Source organism: Drosophila ficusphila, unplaced genomic scaffold (genome assembly GCF_018152265.1).
Source record: "Drosophila ficusphila isolate 14025-0441.05 unplaced genomic scaffold, ASM1815226v1 contig_412, whole genome shotgun sequence".
Classification (NCBI taxonomy): domain Eukaryota; kingdom Metazoa; phylum Arthropoda; class Insecta; order Diptera; family Drosophilidae; genus Drosophila; species Drosophila ficusphila.
In genome coordinates this window covers 5,473,721-5,484,694 of record NW_025064326.1, presented here as the reverse complement: position 1 = coordinate 5,484,694, position 10,974 = coordinate 5,473,721, and the positions used below count along the sequence as shown (strand labels likewise).

Here is a 10,974-nt window from a genome sequence, read left to right as displayed (position 1 = left end):
ATTTTAATTCTGTGAGGACTCAAATTTAAATTTTAAAAACAGCAGTAAAACCGCGTTTTTGTAACAGCCGTAATCTTAGTTTCAAACCGCCTAATGGGTGCCAGAAAATTTCTAGCCCGGTGATGCCACTTAGACAGAACTGGATTTTTTAGGTTGTTTATGGTGGTCGCTAGCATTTCGGGACAAATCAAAAATCTGGCAACACTGACGCGAATTGGAAAAAAATGTTTTGTTTTTTGTTAGTTTTCGGTGTAAAAGTGTTTTTTGTGCATTTAGCAACTGGTGAGTGAAAGCTGTAGTGAAGCAACTTAAGTTAAACAAAGCTGGAAAGCCCGAAAAACTAAAGGACAAGCAGTTTCCCTGGTGCGCGCGTACGTGTGTGTGTTTGGTGCACCTCTAGTGCATGTGACTGTTTGTGTGTGTGAGTGCGGTTTGTTTTGTTATTCGATGCGCAAAATGGAAAAATATAATTTAATTAAGCATTTGCCAGCGAAACGGTGCTGTAATAGAGGTCTCTGAATGCCACCCAAAAATCGACCAAGAAAAATCATTAAGCGGCTTCCAAAGCCAAGAATTTATAGAGCCAAAAATGCCAAGAACACCATTTCCCGTTTAATTGTTTAAACCATATTTTACCACGAATTGTAAAGTTTGTTTAGATAAACAATAGAAATCCACGTGTGTTTGTTTATGTTTTTTTTCTTATGTCAAATTTCAGAGAAGTTGGGGAACTTTAGGTACCCGAGCAACAGGCATTGCAGTGCAATTCTGATTGGAAATAGTTCAATTACTCACCGGATTGGCATTAAAAACTCATTGAAAACTTATTTCTGCAAGTGCATCTGATTTCGTATGGGTTCTATAAATAACTATTGATAAATACATTGTTAACGGTAAAAATGATTGCAGCAAAGGAAACTAAGTGGGTTTTGTTATTGTTTTTATAGCAACAACATGAGGAAACTAAAAAATATATTAACCATAAAATACAGGCTTGTACTAAATAAGGATAAGTTTACCTTTATCTTTCTGTACCATGTTACCGAAACTGATGGAAAATAAATGTATAAAATTAAAGTTTAAGGTATAGCATACTTTTCGGATGCTTTAATCTGCTAAGTAAGGAACTGTGTCAAAATATTCGTTAAGAATTTGTAGAACGAAAGTTTGAAAGTTTGAAAGTTTAAAGAACATGTAAAAAATGTAAGGGGAAATAAAAGAAATAAAATAGTTTTATTGATCACCCTTTGACCTTTTAGCTAATTTCACTTTGATATTTTGCTTGGTACGCAGTACAATTCCGTTCTCAAAAGTAAGATTCTCCAACTGAGTAATGGGAAGCAACTTATAATTCCTGATAACTGTAGCCAGGAGTAACTTTATCTCGAGGATTGCGAATTTTTGTCCAATGCAATTCCTTTGACCTGCACTAAAAGGCACAAAGGCAAATGGATGACGATTCACAGTGTTTTCAGGCAGAAATCTTTTGGGTTGGAATTGATTTGGTTTGGGGAAGTGGCGGGGATCCTTCATAATGTCGTATATGGAGATGCTGACTTGGGTGCCTTTGGGCAGGACCAATCCATTTACCACACACTCCTCCATGCATTCGCGTCCAATGACAGGAACTGGTGGAAACATCCTCAGCGATTCCTTAATCACACACTCCAAAAAGACAAGTTCGTTTAACTGGAACACAGTGATCTCATTAATGTCCTCGGGAAGAGTTTGGATCTCCTCAAAACATTTCATTTGAACATCCTCATGCAGGGACAACATGAGCAGAGTGAAGACTAAGCAGGTGGATGTGGTGTCATATCCTCCAAACATAAAGGTGTTGACCTCATCGCAGATTCCCTGATGATCGATCTGACCTTCTGCTTCGGCTGCTAAAAGAGTATCCAACATCGCGTACCTTTGCTTCTTGCCAAACTCATCCACTTGTCCAAGTTGTTTTTGCTTGAACTGCTGCCTTTTGCGTTGGATAATCCGACTTGAGAAATCATGAACTATCCGAAGTTTCTCAGAATGCTTGCGATAATCTCCGTACAGGAAGAAATACCAGTCGTAATACATCAGTGGATTGCACACGCGTTGTATCAAAATGTCTTCGAGGGAGTGGATGGCCTCTCTATATTCATTGCCTTCAGACATATCATCCAATTTTACACCTAATGCGGTTTCTGCAAACGATTTTTAAAAATTAAATTAAAAATTAACAAAATAATTCAGCTTACCACATATATTATTTAACGTAAACTGTGGAATAACCTGGTTTAAGTTCAGCTCGTCACCTGCACTTTGACCCACAACTTCGATTAATTTTTTGCACTCTTCTCTAAAAACAAATAACCCTTATTGCAAATATGGTATCATAATATCAACAACTCACTTAAAAATAGAAAGAAACGATTGAAGAACATTGAAGTGGAAAGCAGGTGTCAAAGTTTTTCTTCGTGAATGCCATTTACGGTCTAAAAAAAAGTTTGATAACATACAATTTATCTTTAAATAAGTTTATTCACCTTTGCTTATCAGTAGGCCATCACCTAAAAATGGCTTCATCATGTCGTAAACCATGTTCTTGGACAAAAGCGTGGTGCTCTGGAATATCTCTTCAGCTTCTTCCGCTCGAACCACATTGTACTCGGTAGCAAATAGAAAATACCACAGATAATTTTGACCCTTAGCTTTGGCAGCGGACTCTCGTAAAAATGTAAAAAGACTTGCTGCAATAACATTTAGTCAATTAATTATTTATATTAACAATTTATTACCTACCTGGCGTAAAGTTTAGAATATCGAAATTATTTCCAAACCGCGTTTTTCCCGGAGTTACGAACACTTTGCTCTCCAATGGACTGCCATCTGCCGTCCGCACTCGTTTACATAATGAGAGTATAAAGTACGTTTTATTAACTTGTTTAAGCAAAAGCCAGGTAAACAAAAGAAAAGTTCCCAGCAAAGCGATCCACATTTCTTTGCTGATTTTTCCGGGCGAACCTTTCTGTAGCGAAATTCGAAGCTCACTGAGCTTTGGCATAAACTATATAAACACAATTTTAATTAACCAATAGCTTTTTGTTATCACAATGTTTTATGGTTTTTTATTTCCAATAATTGTATTTAAGGTTGTATTGGTTGTATTACAATAAAGCTAACGAAGTATTTTTGATAAGGGGACTATATGAGTTTGTTTTACCAGACTAACTGCTTAACTAATAGAAAAAAAAAAAAAAAAAAAATGCATTAAACAATAAACATGATTAGTTCCCTTCCCTACGCATCAATTTAACCTTGACATTTTGTTGGGTGCGTAGTACTATTCCATTCTCAAAGATGAGGTCTTCAAGATAGGTAATGGGTAATATCTTAAAATTCCTGATAATTGCAGTCAAAAGAACTTTGATTTCCAGGATTGCAAACTTCTGTCCTATGCAATTCCTTTGACCAGCACTAAAAGGAACAAATGCAAAAGGGTGACGATCCACTGTATTTTCGGGAAGAAAGCGATCTGGTTGGAATGTTGTTGGGTTTGGAAAGTGCCGAGGATCCCTCATGATGTCGTAGATGTGAATGTTGATTTGCGTATCCTTGGGCACGATTAAACCATTCACCACTCCCTCCTCCACGCATCTACGTCCAATAATGGGAACGGAGGGGAACAACCTTAAAGACTCCTTGATCACGCATTCCAAGTACACAAGTTCATTGAACTGAAATACAGTGATTTCGTCGCTGTTCTCGGGGAGATGTTCAATCTCCTCATGACATTTCCTTTGGATATCTTCATGTAGAGCTAACATTAGCAAGGTAAAAATAAGACAGGTTGAAGTGGTATCGTATCCCTCGAACATAAAGGTGTTGACCTCATCGCAGATTCCCTGATGATCGATTTGACCTTCTGCTTCGGCTGCTAGAAGAGTATCCAACATCGCATATCTTTGCTTCTTGCCAAATTCGTCAACTTGGTCAAGTTGCTTGCTCTTGTAGAGACTCCTCCTCTTCTCGATAATGCGATTGGAAAAGTCGTGGGCTATTTTCAGATTATCCATCTGCTTTCTATAGTCTCCGTACAGATAGAAATACACAGCGTTATAGAAGAAGGGATTACAAAGGCGTTGCTGCATGACTGCTTCAATATTGTGAATCGACTGTCGATATCTCAAGCCATCTGTAGTATCATCTAGTTTTACGCCAAGTGCAGTTTCTATAACAAATAATTACTCATTTATAAAGTGAACGTTCAATTAGTTTGATTTGTACTGATTACAAATGCTAGCTTATAATATTTAGATTTTTGTTTTGGGCGTGAGCTGAGGTTGATAAGAATAATTTATATACAAATTTCTACAAGTCATGATTATATTGGTTTTTAAAGCGTGCGATTTAAATGATTGATAATACATTACTCACCGCAAACATTGTTTAGAGTAAATTGAGAAATAACATCGTTCAGCTGTAATTCCTTATCCACACTTTGATGAAGGACCTTCACGAGTTTATCGCACTCTTCCCTAAAAATTCAACAAAGTATATAAATTTGTAATTTTTCTTAAACAAAAAACGTACTTGAATATGACCATAAAAGATTGTAAGATATTGAAATGAAAAGCGGGAGTCAATGCCTTTCTTCTCGAGTGCCATTTTTGATCTATAATTGAAAAAATATTGATTAAAATCAAATACTATATAGAACTAACTATTCTCACCTGTGCTAATCAGCAGTCCCTCTCCCAAGAATGGTCTCAGAAGCTCATAGACCATATTTTTGGTGATAAGCTTGGGATTTTGAAATATCTCCTCGGCTTCTTCTGCCCTCACAACATTATACATTGGTGCACGAAAAAAATACCACAGATAATTCCGACCTTTGCCTTCCGCAGAAGCATTTCTCATAAAGTTGAATATGCTGGCTAATAAATATTTAACAATGTCAGGTAATTGTTTGGTTGCAATCCACTTTTTTTTACTTACTGGGGGTGAAGCTCACCAAGTCAAAGTTGTTTCCGTATCTGGTTTTCGTTGGCGTTATATAAATCCTGTCCTCAAGAGGGCTTCCATCTTCAGTGCGAAGTCTTTTACACAAGCTTAGTATGTAGTAATCTTTATTGAAGTGGTTATAACATTTGCAAATAAACAAAGCAAGTAATGGAACTAAAATCAGGATCTCAAAAATCATTTCTGTTCTAAAAAATTGTTCCGTTCTGAGCTGTGAGTACCTCACAGATTGAGCTCTGATCTATTAATGGAGATTTAAAATGATTGGAATAAAAATAATTTTGCCATGTGATTATTATTTGCACTTAGTATAACACGTGTTCACACGGCATGCAAAGGCATATTCGTTTGCTTTAGAAAGATTATAAACTTGTTTTAACTTAGTCTTGATGATCGCTTCAATCGCAAAATACCTTTTTTTTCAATAAAAAGAATAAACTAGTCAATATTGATTGTAATATTTATTATTATTGATTGATTATTGATTGTAATATAACAATTTATCAAGCTATTAATTCAATTTAACGTGCCCAGGATAATTAAAACTGTTAACACATTGTCTTGACTTAAAATATTTACTTACTTGCTTACTTACTTTTAATCAGGAACTAAGACAAAGCCAGCACATTTTTTATCAATTACAGGAAAACATTTGCTGACTTTATTTTGTTTTAACATTTCTCAAAATAAGACATCTTTGGTAAACATTTTTCTTCAGTTTTTTATGTCACTATTTGACTCTTTTCACCAATTTCACTTTAATATTCTCCTGGGTACGCAGTACGATTCCGTTCTCAAATGTGAGATCCTCCAAAAGAGTGGCGGGAATCAGCTTGAAATTCCTGATAACTGCAGCTAGGAGAACCTTTATCTCCAGGATGGCGAACTTTTGACCTATGCAATTCCTTTGACCTGCACTAAAAGGCACAAAGGCGAAAGGATGACGATTCACGGTGTTCTCTGGGAGAAATCTATCTGGATCAAACTTATTTGGTTTGGGGAAGTGACGGGGATCCCTCATGATGTCGTAGATGTGGAGGCTGATTTGGGTCAGCTTGGGCATAACCATTCCATTCACCACACACTCCTCCACGCACTCACGACCAATAAATGGAACTGAGGGGAACATCCTCAGAGATTCCTTGATCACACACTCCAAGTAAACCAGTTCGTTAAACTGGAAAACTGTGATCTCGTCGCTGTCCTCGGGAAGGTTTTCCACTTCCTCAAAACATTTCTGTTGGACATCCTCGTGAAGAGCCAACATGAGCAGGGTGAAAATCAGACAGGTTGAGGTGGTGTCGTATCCCTCGAACATAAAGGTGTTGACCTCATCGCAGATTCCCTGATGGTCGATTTGACCTTCTGCTTCGGCTGCTAAAAGAGTATCCAACATCGCATACCTTTGCTTCTTGCCAAATTCATCCACTTCTTCAAGTTTCTTTTGCTTGAACTGCTGCCTTCTGCGTTGGATAATCCGACTTGAGAAGTCGTGAACTATCTTAAGATTGTCCGAGTGCTTGCGGTAATCTCCGTAAAGGAAGAAATACCAGTTGTAATACATCAGAGGATTGCACACGCGTTGTATCAGAACTTCTTCGATGGAGTGAATTGCCTTTCTATATTCATTACCCTCCGACATGTCATCCAACTTTACGCCCAAAGCAGTTTCTATATAAAAATAAATTAATCAATAAATAAAACTGAAAGTAAGTATTTAAGCTCACCGCAAATGTTATTTAAAGTAAATTGGGGGATAACTTGGTTAAGATCCAGTTCGCCATCTAAATTCTTATCCAAAACTTTGATGAACTTATTACACTCTTCTCTGCAATTAAAATGAAGTTAGCTAGAAATATAATTATAACTTAATTAATCCATACTCACTTGAAAATGGCCAGGAAAGATTGCAAAACATTGAAATGAAAGGCTGGCGTCAAAGCTTTCCTTCTGGAGTGCCATTTATGGTCTAAAATTGATTGGCTAATTGGTTAAATCAAGAAAACACCCAAAATATTATGACTCACCTGTGCTAATCAGAAGGCCGTCTCCCAGGAACGGTCTAATCAGTTCGTAGACCACGTTCTTGGTTATCAGCTTGGTGCTCTGAAAAATCTCCTCAGCTTCCTCGGCCCGAACGACATTGTACATGGGAGCGAATAAGAAATACCACAGAAAATTCTGACCTTTTGCTTTGGCAGTGGACTCTCGTACAAAGTTAAAAACACTTGCTAAAATCAAAAATCATTCAAATAAAAGGTTAGAAATTCTAAGAAAGGTTTTACCTACAAGGTGTAAAGTTGAGAATATCCAAGTTGTTGCCGAATCTTGTTTTTCCTGGCATTATGGCCACTTTGCTCTCCAATGGACTGCCATCCTCTGTTTGCACTCGTTTACATAATGAGAGAACAAAATACGTTTTATTTAGATGTTTTAGGAGGACCCAAATGGCCACCAAAAGAAGTGGGGTTCCCAGCAAAGCGATCCACATATTTGAATGTTCTTTGGTTGATCCGTTCTACCCGGAATTTTCGCCGTCACTGAGCTTTTACAAAACTTTTGCATTAAGACTCATGCCGATAATCATAATCATCACTTGTTTATACTATATACCACAGTTCAAAACAATAACAATCTAGAAACAGCTTTTCGTTATCAGTACGTTTAATGGTTGGCTTATTTTCAATTGGCTTCCAGGGGGTTTAATTATTGTTTCGATATTTATTTTTAGGTTGGTTATTTTTGGTTAATCAAAATTTCAGATAAAAATATCCAAGGATGAATTTTAGAACATTCAAGCTAAACGGTATTATTTTTGTAGTCGGTATAAATCATTCGATCATAAAGATTCTTATCTTATTTAACTTGCACGTTTTTCGTATTACACGCGATTATAAATATGTCAAAGATCAATTGGCACATATGTATACTATATATAAAATTTTAGCAAGTATTACAATACTAGAACTCAGTTTTTTTGAGTTCAAAGCTTAAAAGCGGATCTAATCTGTAAACTTAAACCGAAAATGTTTTTAATAAAGCACTTAAACACGTCATATTTCTATAGTAAACCTTTTAGACTGTCATAAATTACTAATAATTACCGAAATGGCATGCTAATGCATATCAATACTAATGTCATGCTTTGAAATTTAAAGCGATACGGTTGAGTAGAAACGTTTTTATTTTTATTGATGCTATCGATACTGAAAACCATACAATATATATAATCTAACACTGAAAATATATATTATCTGTGCTTGTGAGGAAAAAAGTATAGCAATTAAAACCAGTTGGAACTACCATTGACATTATGATAAAAAATAAATTTAGATATTTGCTTTATTGAATAGTCCTATGACTACCAAAGAAATTATCCATTAGCTGGCTAGTTGCAATCAAAAACGAATTATAATTGATTGCAGCACTTAGCAGATATCGAAATTGTTAGATAAGCATTTGAAATACTCAAACCAGGTTTACGATCGTTTTATTTCCCCATATGGACCATTCCAGATTAATAACAATTTCTAGCCATTGCCGTACACAGATTTGCTCGCCGGCCAAGCGACATATTTTCCCATCGATCCGACGATCCATCGAACCAACTATGGAACTGGCTGCTGGAAAAAAAAGGAAACGAGCAATGTCGCATCAAAATGCCGCATTGATTAAAGTTTGATTAGCTGCAGCTTGGCCAGATCGCATTTGGGCTCAAAGAATTAATTTGAGCCAAGTTTGTAATGCGCGCGCAGAAATGGCAATGCCACTGGCAGTTGCAATCTGGCCAAGTGCAGCAGCCCCAAGCCCCAAGTTGCAACTTTAGCAATAGAAGTAAATGTGGAAAAAAATTAAATCACAGTAATTACATTTTCTGTGGAAAAGGCAGGAGCTCCGGAGCCGGAGATGAACGCGCAAACATGTTGCACGACCAGTGCGTGGACGTGGATGACAAAAATAGTCAATGCAGCAGCAGCAGCAACAGTTGCTGTTGCATTCACAGCAGCAGCAGCCGTAGTAGCAACAGCAACAGCAAACAGCCACAGCAGCAATCACAAACTGCATTTGGGCATGAAAAGTGCTGTGCCGGCACAATTGGATGGAAAAACTGGCCCTGTCTGTCTGTTTGCTCTTCTGTTTCTTGTTGTTATGAACAAATGTTATTGCAGCGGCAACATGCTGCATGTGTTGCTGCTGCTGCTGCGGCACAGGAGCAACAGTAACTGCAACTGCTCCACACTCATTAGGATGCAAAAGACGTCGCTTGCCGCCTTTTTAGAATTACTAATTGAATCGACGCGATCAGTGGCAATTGCAGCAGCGGCATTGCTCACAAAAACCAACAATGAACAACAACAAAAAACAACAACAACAACAACAGCAACACTAACACAACATTGTGGTGGCGGCTTGAATGTTTGTTTGTTGTTTCTCAAACCGCTGGCGTTGAATGTTGCTGTTGCCGTTGCTGTTGCTGCCGCTACTGTTGCAGCTTCCGCTGCGGCGTGAATATACAAACACAATACGCCTGCGTATTTATTTATTTATGTACGTGATTCTCCTCGCGGTTTGCGATTCTTTTAGGGCATCGTAACCCGCAGCAAAAACCCCAGCTGCAACTGAGGCAAACCAGAGGTGATCCGATGCACATCCGCAATCCGCTGGGAAGAAAATTGCTAAGATAACAAAAAGCTCAGTTACTTGGGAAATGTCCTTAGTTTGAGCAGACTTTAAAATTAAGAAGGACTAAGGTTATTGACCTTATTCAGCTTACCTTACACTCCTTTCTGCCGCATTCCTTTAGCTCTGTAGCATATACAAATTTTCCACCTTTTTGCAGAAATATTCATGTTTTTAGTGCTGACCTTACTGGTTGAATTTCTGGCTAAGCACAAAGTCATGTAGCAACATGTTGCTCGGGCGCAGCAACATTTTGTGTGTGCGGCAACATGATTTTTCAATTATTGCAGCGGCATGTAAAATTTGTTGTAAGCGCTCGCATATTTACTTTAACACCTCGTCGTCCCCGTTGTGTGTGATTCGCAGTTTCCATTTGTGTGTGATTTCCTCCTCTTTTTTTTTTGCGTGTATCGCTGACAGCAGACGACGGCGGCGACGAACAGGCGACGCTTGTTAGCCATGTTGCATGGCCTGACACTTGTTGCACGGCACTCTGCCCCAGCAACCTTTTGCGGTCGCTGTGCCCCAAAGATCTCAGCTTGCTGCTGCTGTCAGGATACTGTGGGAAAAATGATTCATTTTGATAATACATTTAAGAGATATCACCTTAACAATAAATAACTTTATTTTTAGGAAAGACAAGAAAGTTCTTTTAAATTGGTTTATTAACTAGTTCAAGCTTTTTATAGTTACCAAATATATAGAACTTTTATTAGGTATTTGAGCAAGAAACAAGATTTATTGCCCATTGTGCAGCTTTGTGGTTCTTGGGTTGCCTTTTAGTGTTGATGTTGCTGCTGTGTTTCAGCCGTTGTCGTTGGCGTGTGTCTCTCGCTCCACTAAACTTTTAATTAAAATTTGGTCGTATCACAGTGGCTGCTGCTGCTTCCTTTTTTGCGGCTTGTTAATGTCACCTGAAGGAGGCGGGGGATACCACGGATTTTTATGCAAATTCACCAGCCAGTCTCGTTTTTCGGTCACCGGTTAAAACTTGAGGGGTTTCCACACGAGGGCTCGCTTTTGGGATCGAATCGGATGGGATCGGGTTCCCAGGCCGAGCTGCGTTCGTCATTAACTTGTCATGACCATAATCATCTTTCCCGACGATCATAGACCAACTTGGGCGTCAGCCTCTTATATAGAGTGTCCATCAATAAGGCAATTGGCATTTCCCGTGAGATAAAAAGTTGCCATTTTAAGTGCATAATCACTTGCAAATTGCTAAGGAACATACTCAACTGAGCTGGGGTTTTTTTTTTAAATAAGCAAAAAAAGTCTGAAACGTTTTGTTTT

General features: G+C 37.9%; 4 protein-coding genes across 7 annotated transcripts in view; 1 reads left to right on the top strand and 3 right to left on the bottom strand.

The window, feature by feature from the left end:
* Positions 1 to 176: 176 nt before the first annotated feature.
* LOC108089811 (bone morphogenetic protein receptor type-1B) overlaps positions 177 to 10,974 on the top strand; it is a 54,457-nt gene continuing 43,659 nt past the window's right edge. Inside the window, exon 1 of the mRNA XM_017188208.2 lies at positions 177 to 282. Within this exon, the coding sequence (XP_017043697.1) occupies positions 225 to 282 (58 nt within the window). The 5' untranslated portion in view covers positions 177 to 224. The remainder of the gene's footprint in view (positions 283 to 10,974) is intronic.
* Positions 1,205 to 5,353, bottom strand: LOC108089812 (probable cytochrome P450 4ac2). Its single transcript, XM_017188211.2, has 8 exons — positions 4,978 to 5,353; positions 4,713 to 4,916; positions 4,573 to 4,654; positions 4,417 to 4,517; positions 3,272 to 4,210; positions 2,782 to 2,868; positions 2,526 to 2,729; positions 1,205 to 2,183 (listed from the first exon to the last, which is right to left on the bottom strand). Exons 1-8 carry the CDS (start codon positions 5,180 to 5,182, stop codon positions 1,234 to 1,236), a joined length of 2,772 nt encoding a protein of 923 aa, XP_017043700.2. The 5' UTR covers positions 5,183 to 5,353; the 3' UTR covers positions 1,205 to 1,233.
* On the bottom strand, positions 2,095 to 3,239 carry LOC108089819 (probable cytochrome P450 4ac3). The gene is made up of 2 exons (XM_043207911.1): positions 2,782 to 3,239; positions 2,095 to 2,729 (listed from the first exon to the last, which is right to left on the bottom strand). Exons 1-2 carry the CDS (start codon positions 3,041 to 3,043, stop codon positions 2,518 to 2,520), a joined length of 474 nt encoding a protein of 157 aa, XP_043063846.1. The 5' UTR covers positions 3,044 to 3,239; the 3' UTR covers positions 2,095 to 2,517.
* LOC108089814 (probable cytochrome P450 4ac1) lies at positions 5,640 to 8,980 on the bottom strand. 4 transcript variants are annotated; one of them, XM_043207910.1, is made up of 6 exons: positions 7,959 to 8,980; positions 7,291 to 7,646; positions 7,029 to 7,232; positions 6,889 to 6,970; positions 6,729 to 6,829; positions 5,640 to 6,672 (listed from the first exon to the last, which is right to left on the bottom strand). In XM_043207910.1, exons 2-6 carry the CDS (start codon positions 7,490 to 7,492, stop codon positions 5,732 to 5,734), a joined length of 1,530 nt encoding a protein of 509 aa, XP_043063845.1. In that variant the 5' UTR covers positions 7,493 to 7,646; positions 7,959 to 8,980; the 3' UTR covers positions 5,640 to 5,731. The 4 variants fall into 4 exon arrangements, with proteins under 4 accessions (XP_043063845.1, XP_017043705.1, XP_017043704.1 ...); XM_017188216.2 differs by having other exon boundaries at positions 7,291 to 7,636; XM_017188215.2 differs by having other exon boundaries at positions 7,291 to 8,980.

Excerpts from the sequence above, each read along its gene's own strand:
- LOC108089814 (XM_017188215.2), bottom strand. The coding sequence starts at position 7,492 with ATGTGGATCGCTTTGCTGGGAACCCCACTTCTTTTGGTGGCCATTTGG. Across the intron at positions 6,971-7,028 it reads CGGCCTTCTGATTAGCACAG|ACCATAAATGGCACTCCAGA; the intron begins GTGAGTCATAAT and ends AATCAATTTTAG. Across the intron at positions 6,830-6,888 it reads TCTTTCCTGGCCATTTTCAA|AGAAGAGTGTAATAAGTTCA; the intron begins GTGAGTATGGAT and ends TTTTAATTGCAG.
- LOC108089819 (XM_043207911.1), bottom strand. The coding sequence starts at position 3,043 with ATGCCAAAGCTCAGTGAGCTTCGAATTTCGCTACAGAAAGGTTCGCCC. Across the intron at positions 2,730-2,781 it reads TATTCTAAACTTTACGCCAG|CAAGTCTTTTTACATTTTTA; the intron begins GTAGGTAATAAA and ends ATGTTATTGCAG.
- LOC108089812 (XM_017188211.2), bottom strand. The coding sequence starts at position 5,182 with ATGATTTTTGAGATCCTGATTTTAGTTCCATTACTTGCTTTGTTTATT. Across the intron at positions 4,211-4,416 it reads TACTCTAAACAATGTTTGCG|AAACTGCACTTGGCGTAAAA; the intron begins GTGAGTAATGTA and ends TATTTGTTATAG. Across the intron at positions 2,730-2,781 it reads TATTCTAAACTTTACGCCAG|CAAGTCTTTTTACATTTTTA; the intron begins GTAGGTAATAAA and ends ATGTTATTGCAG.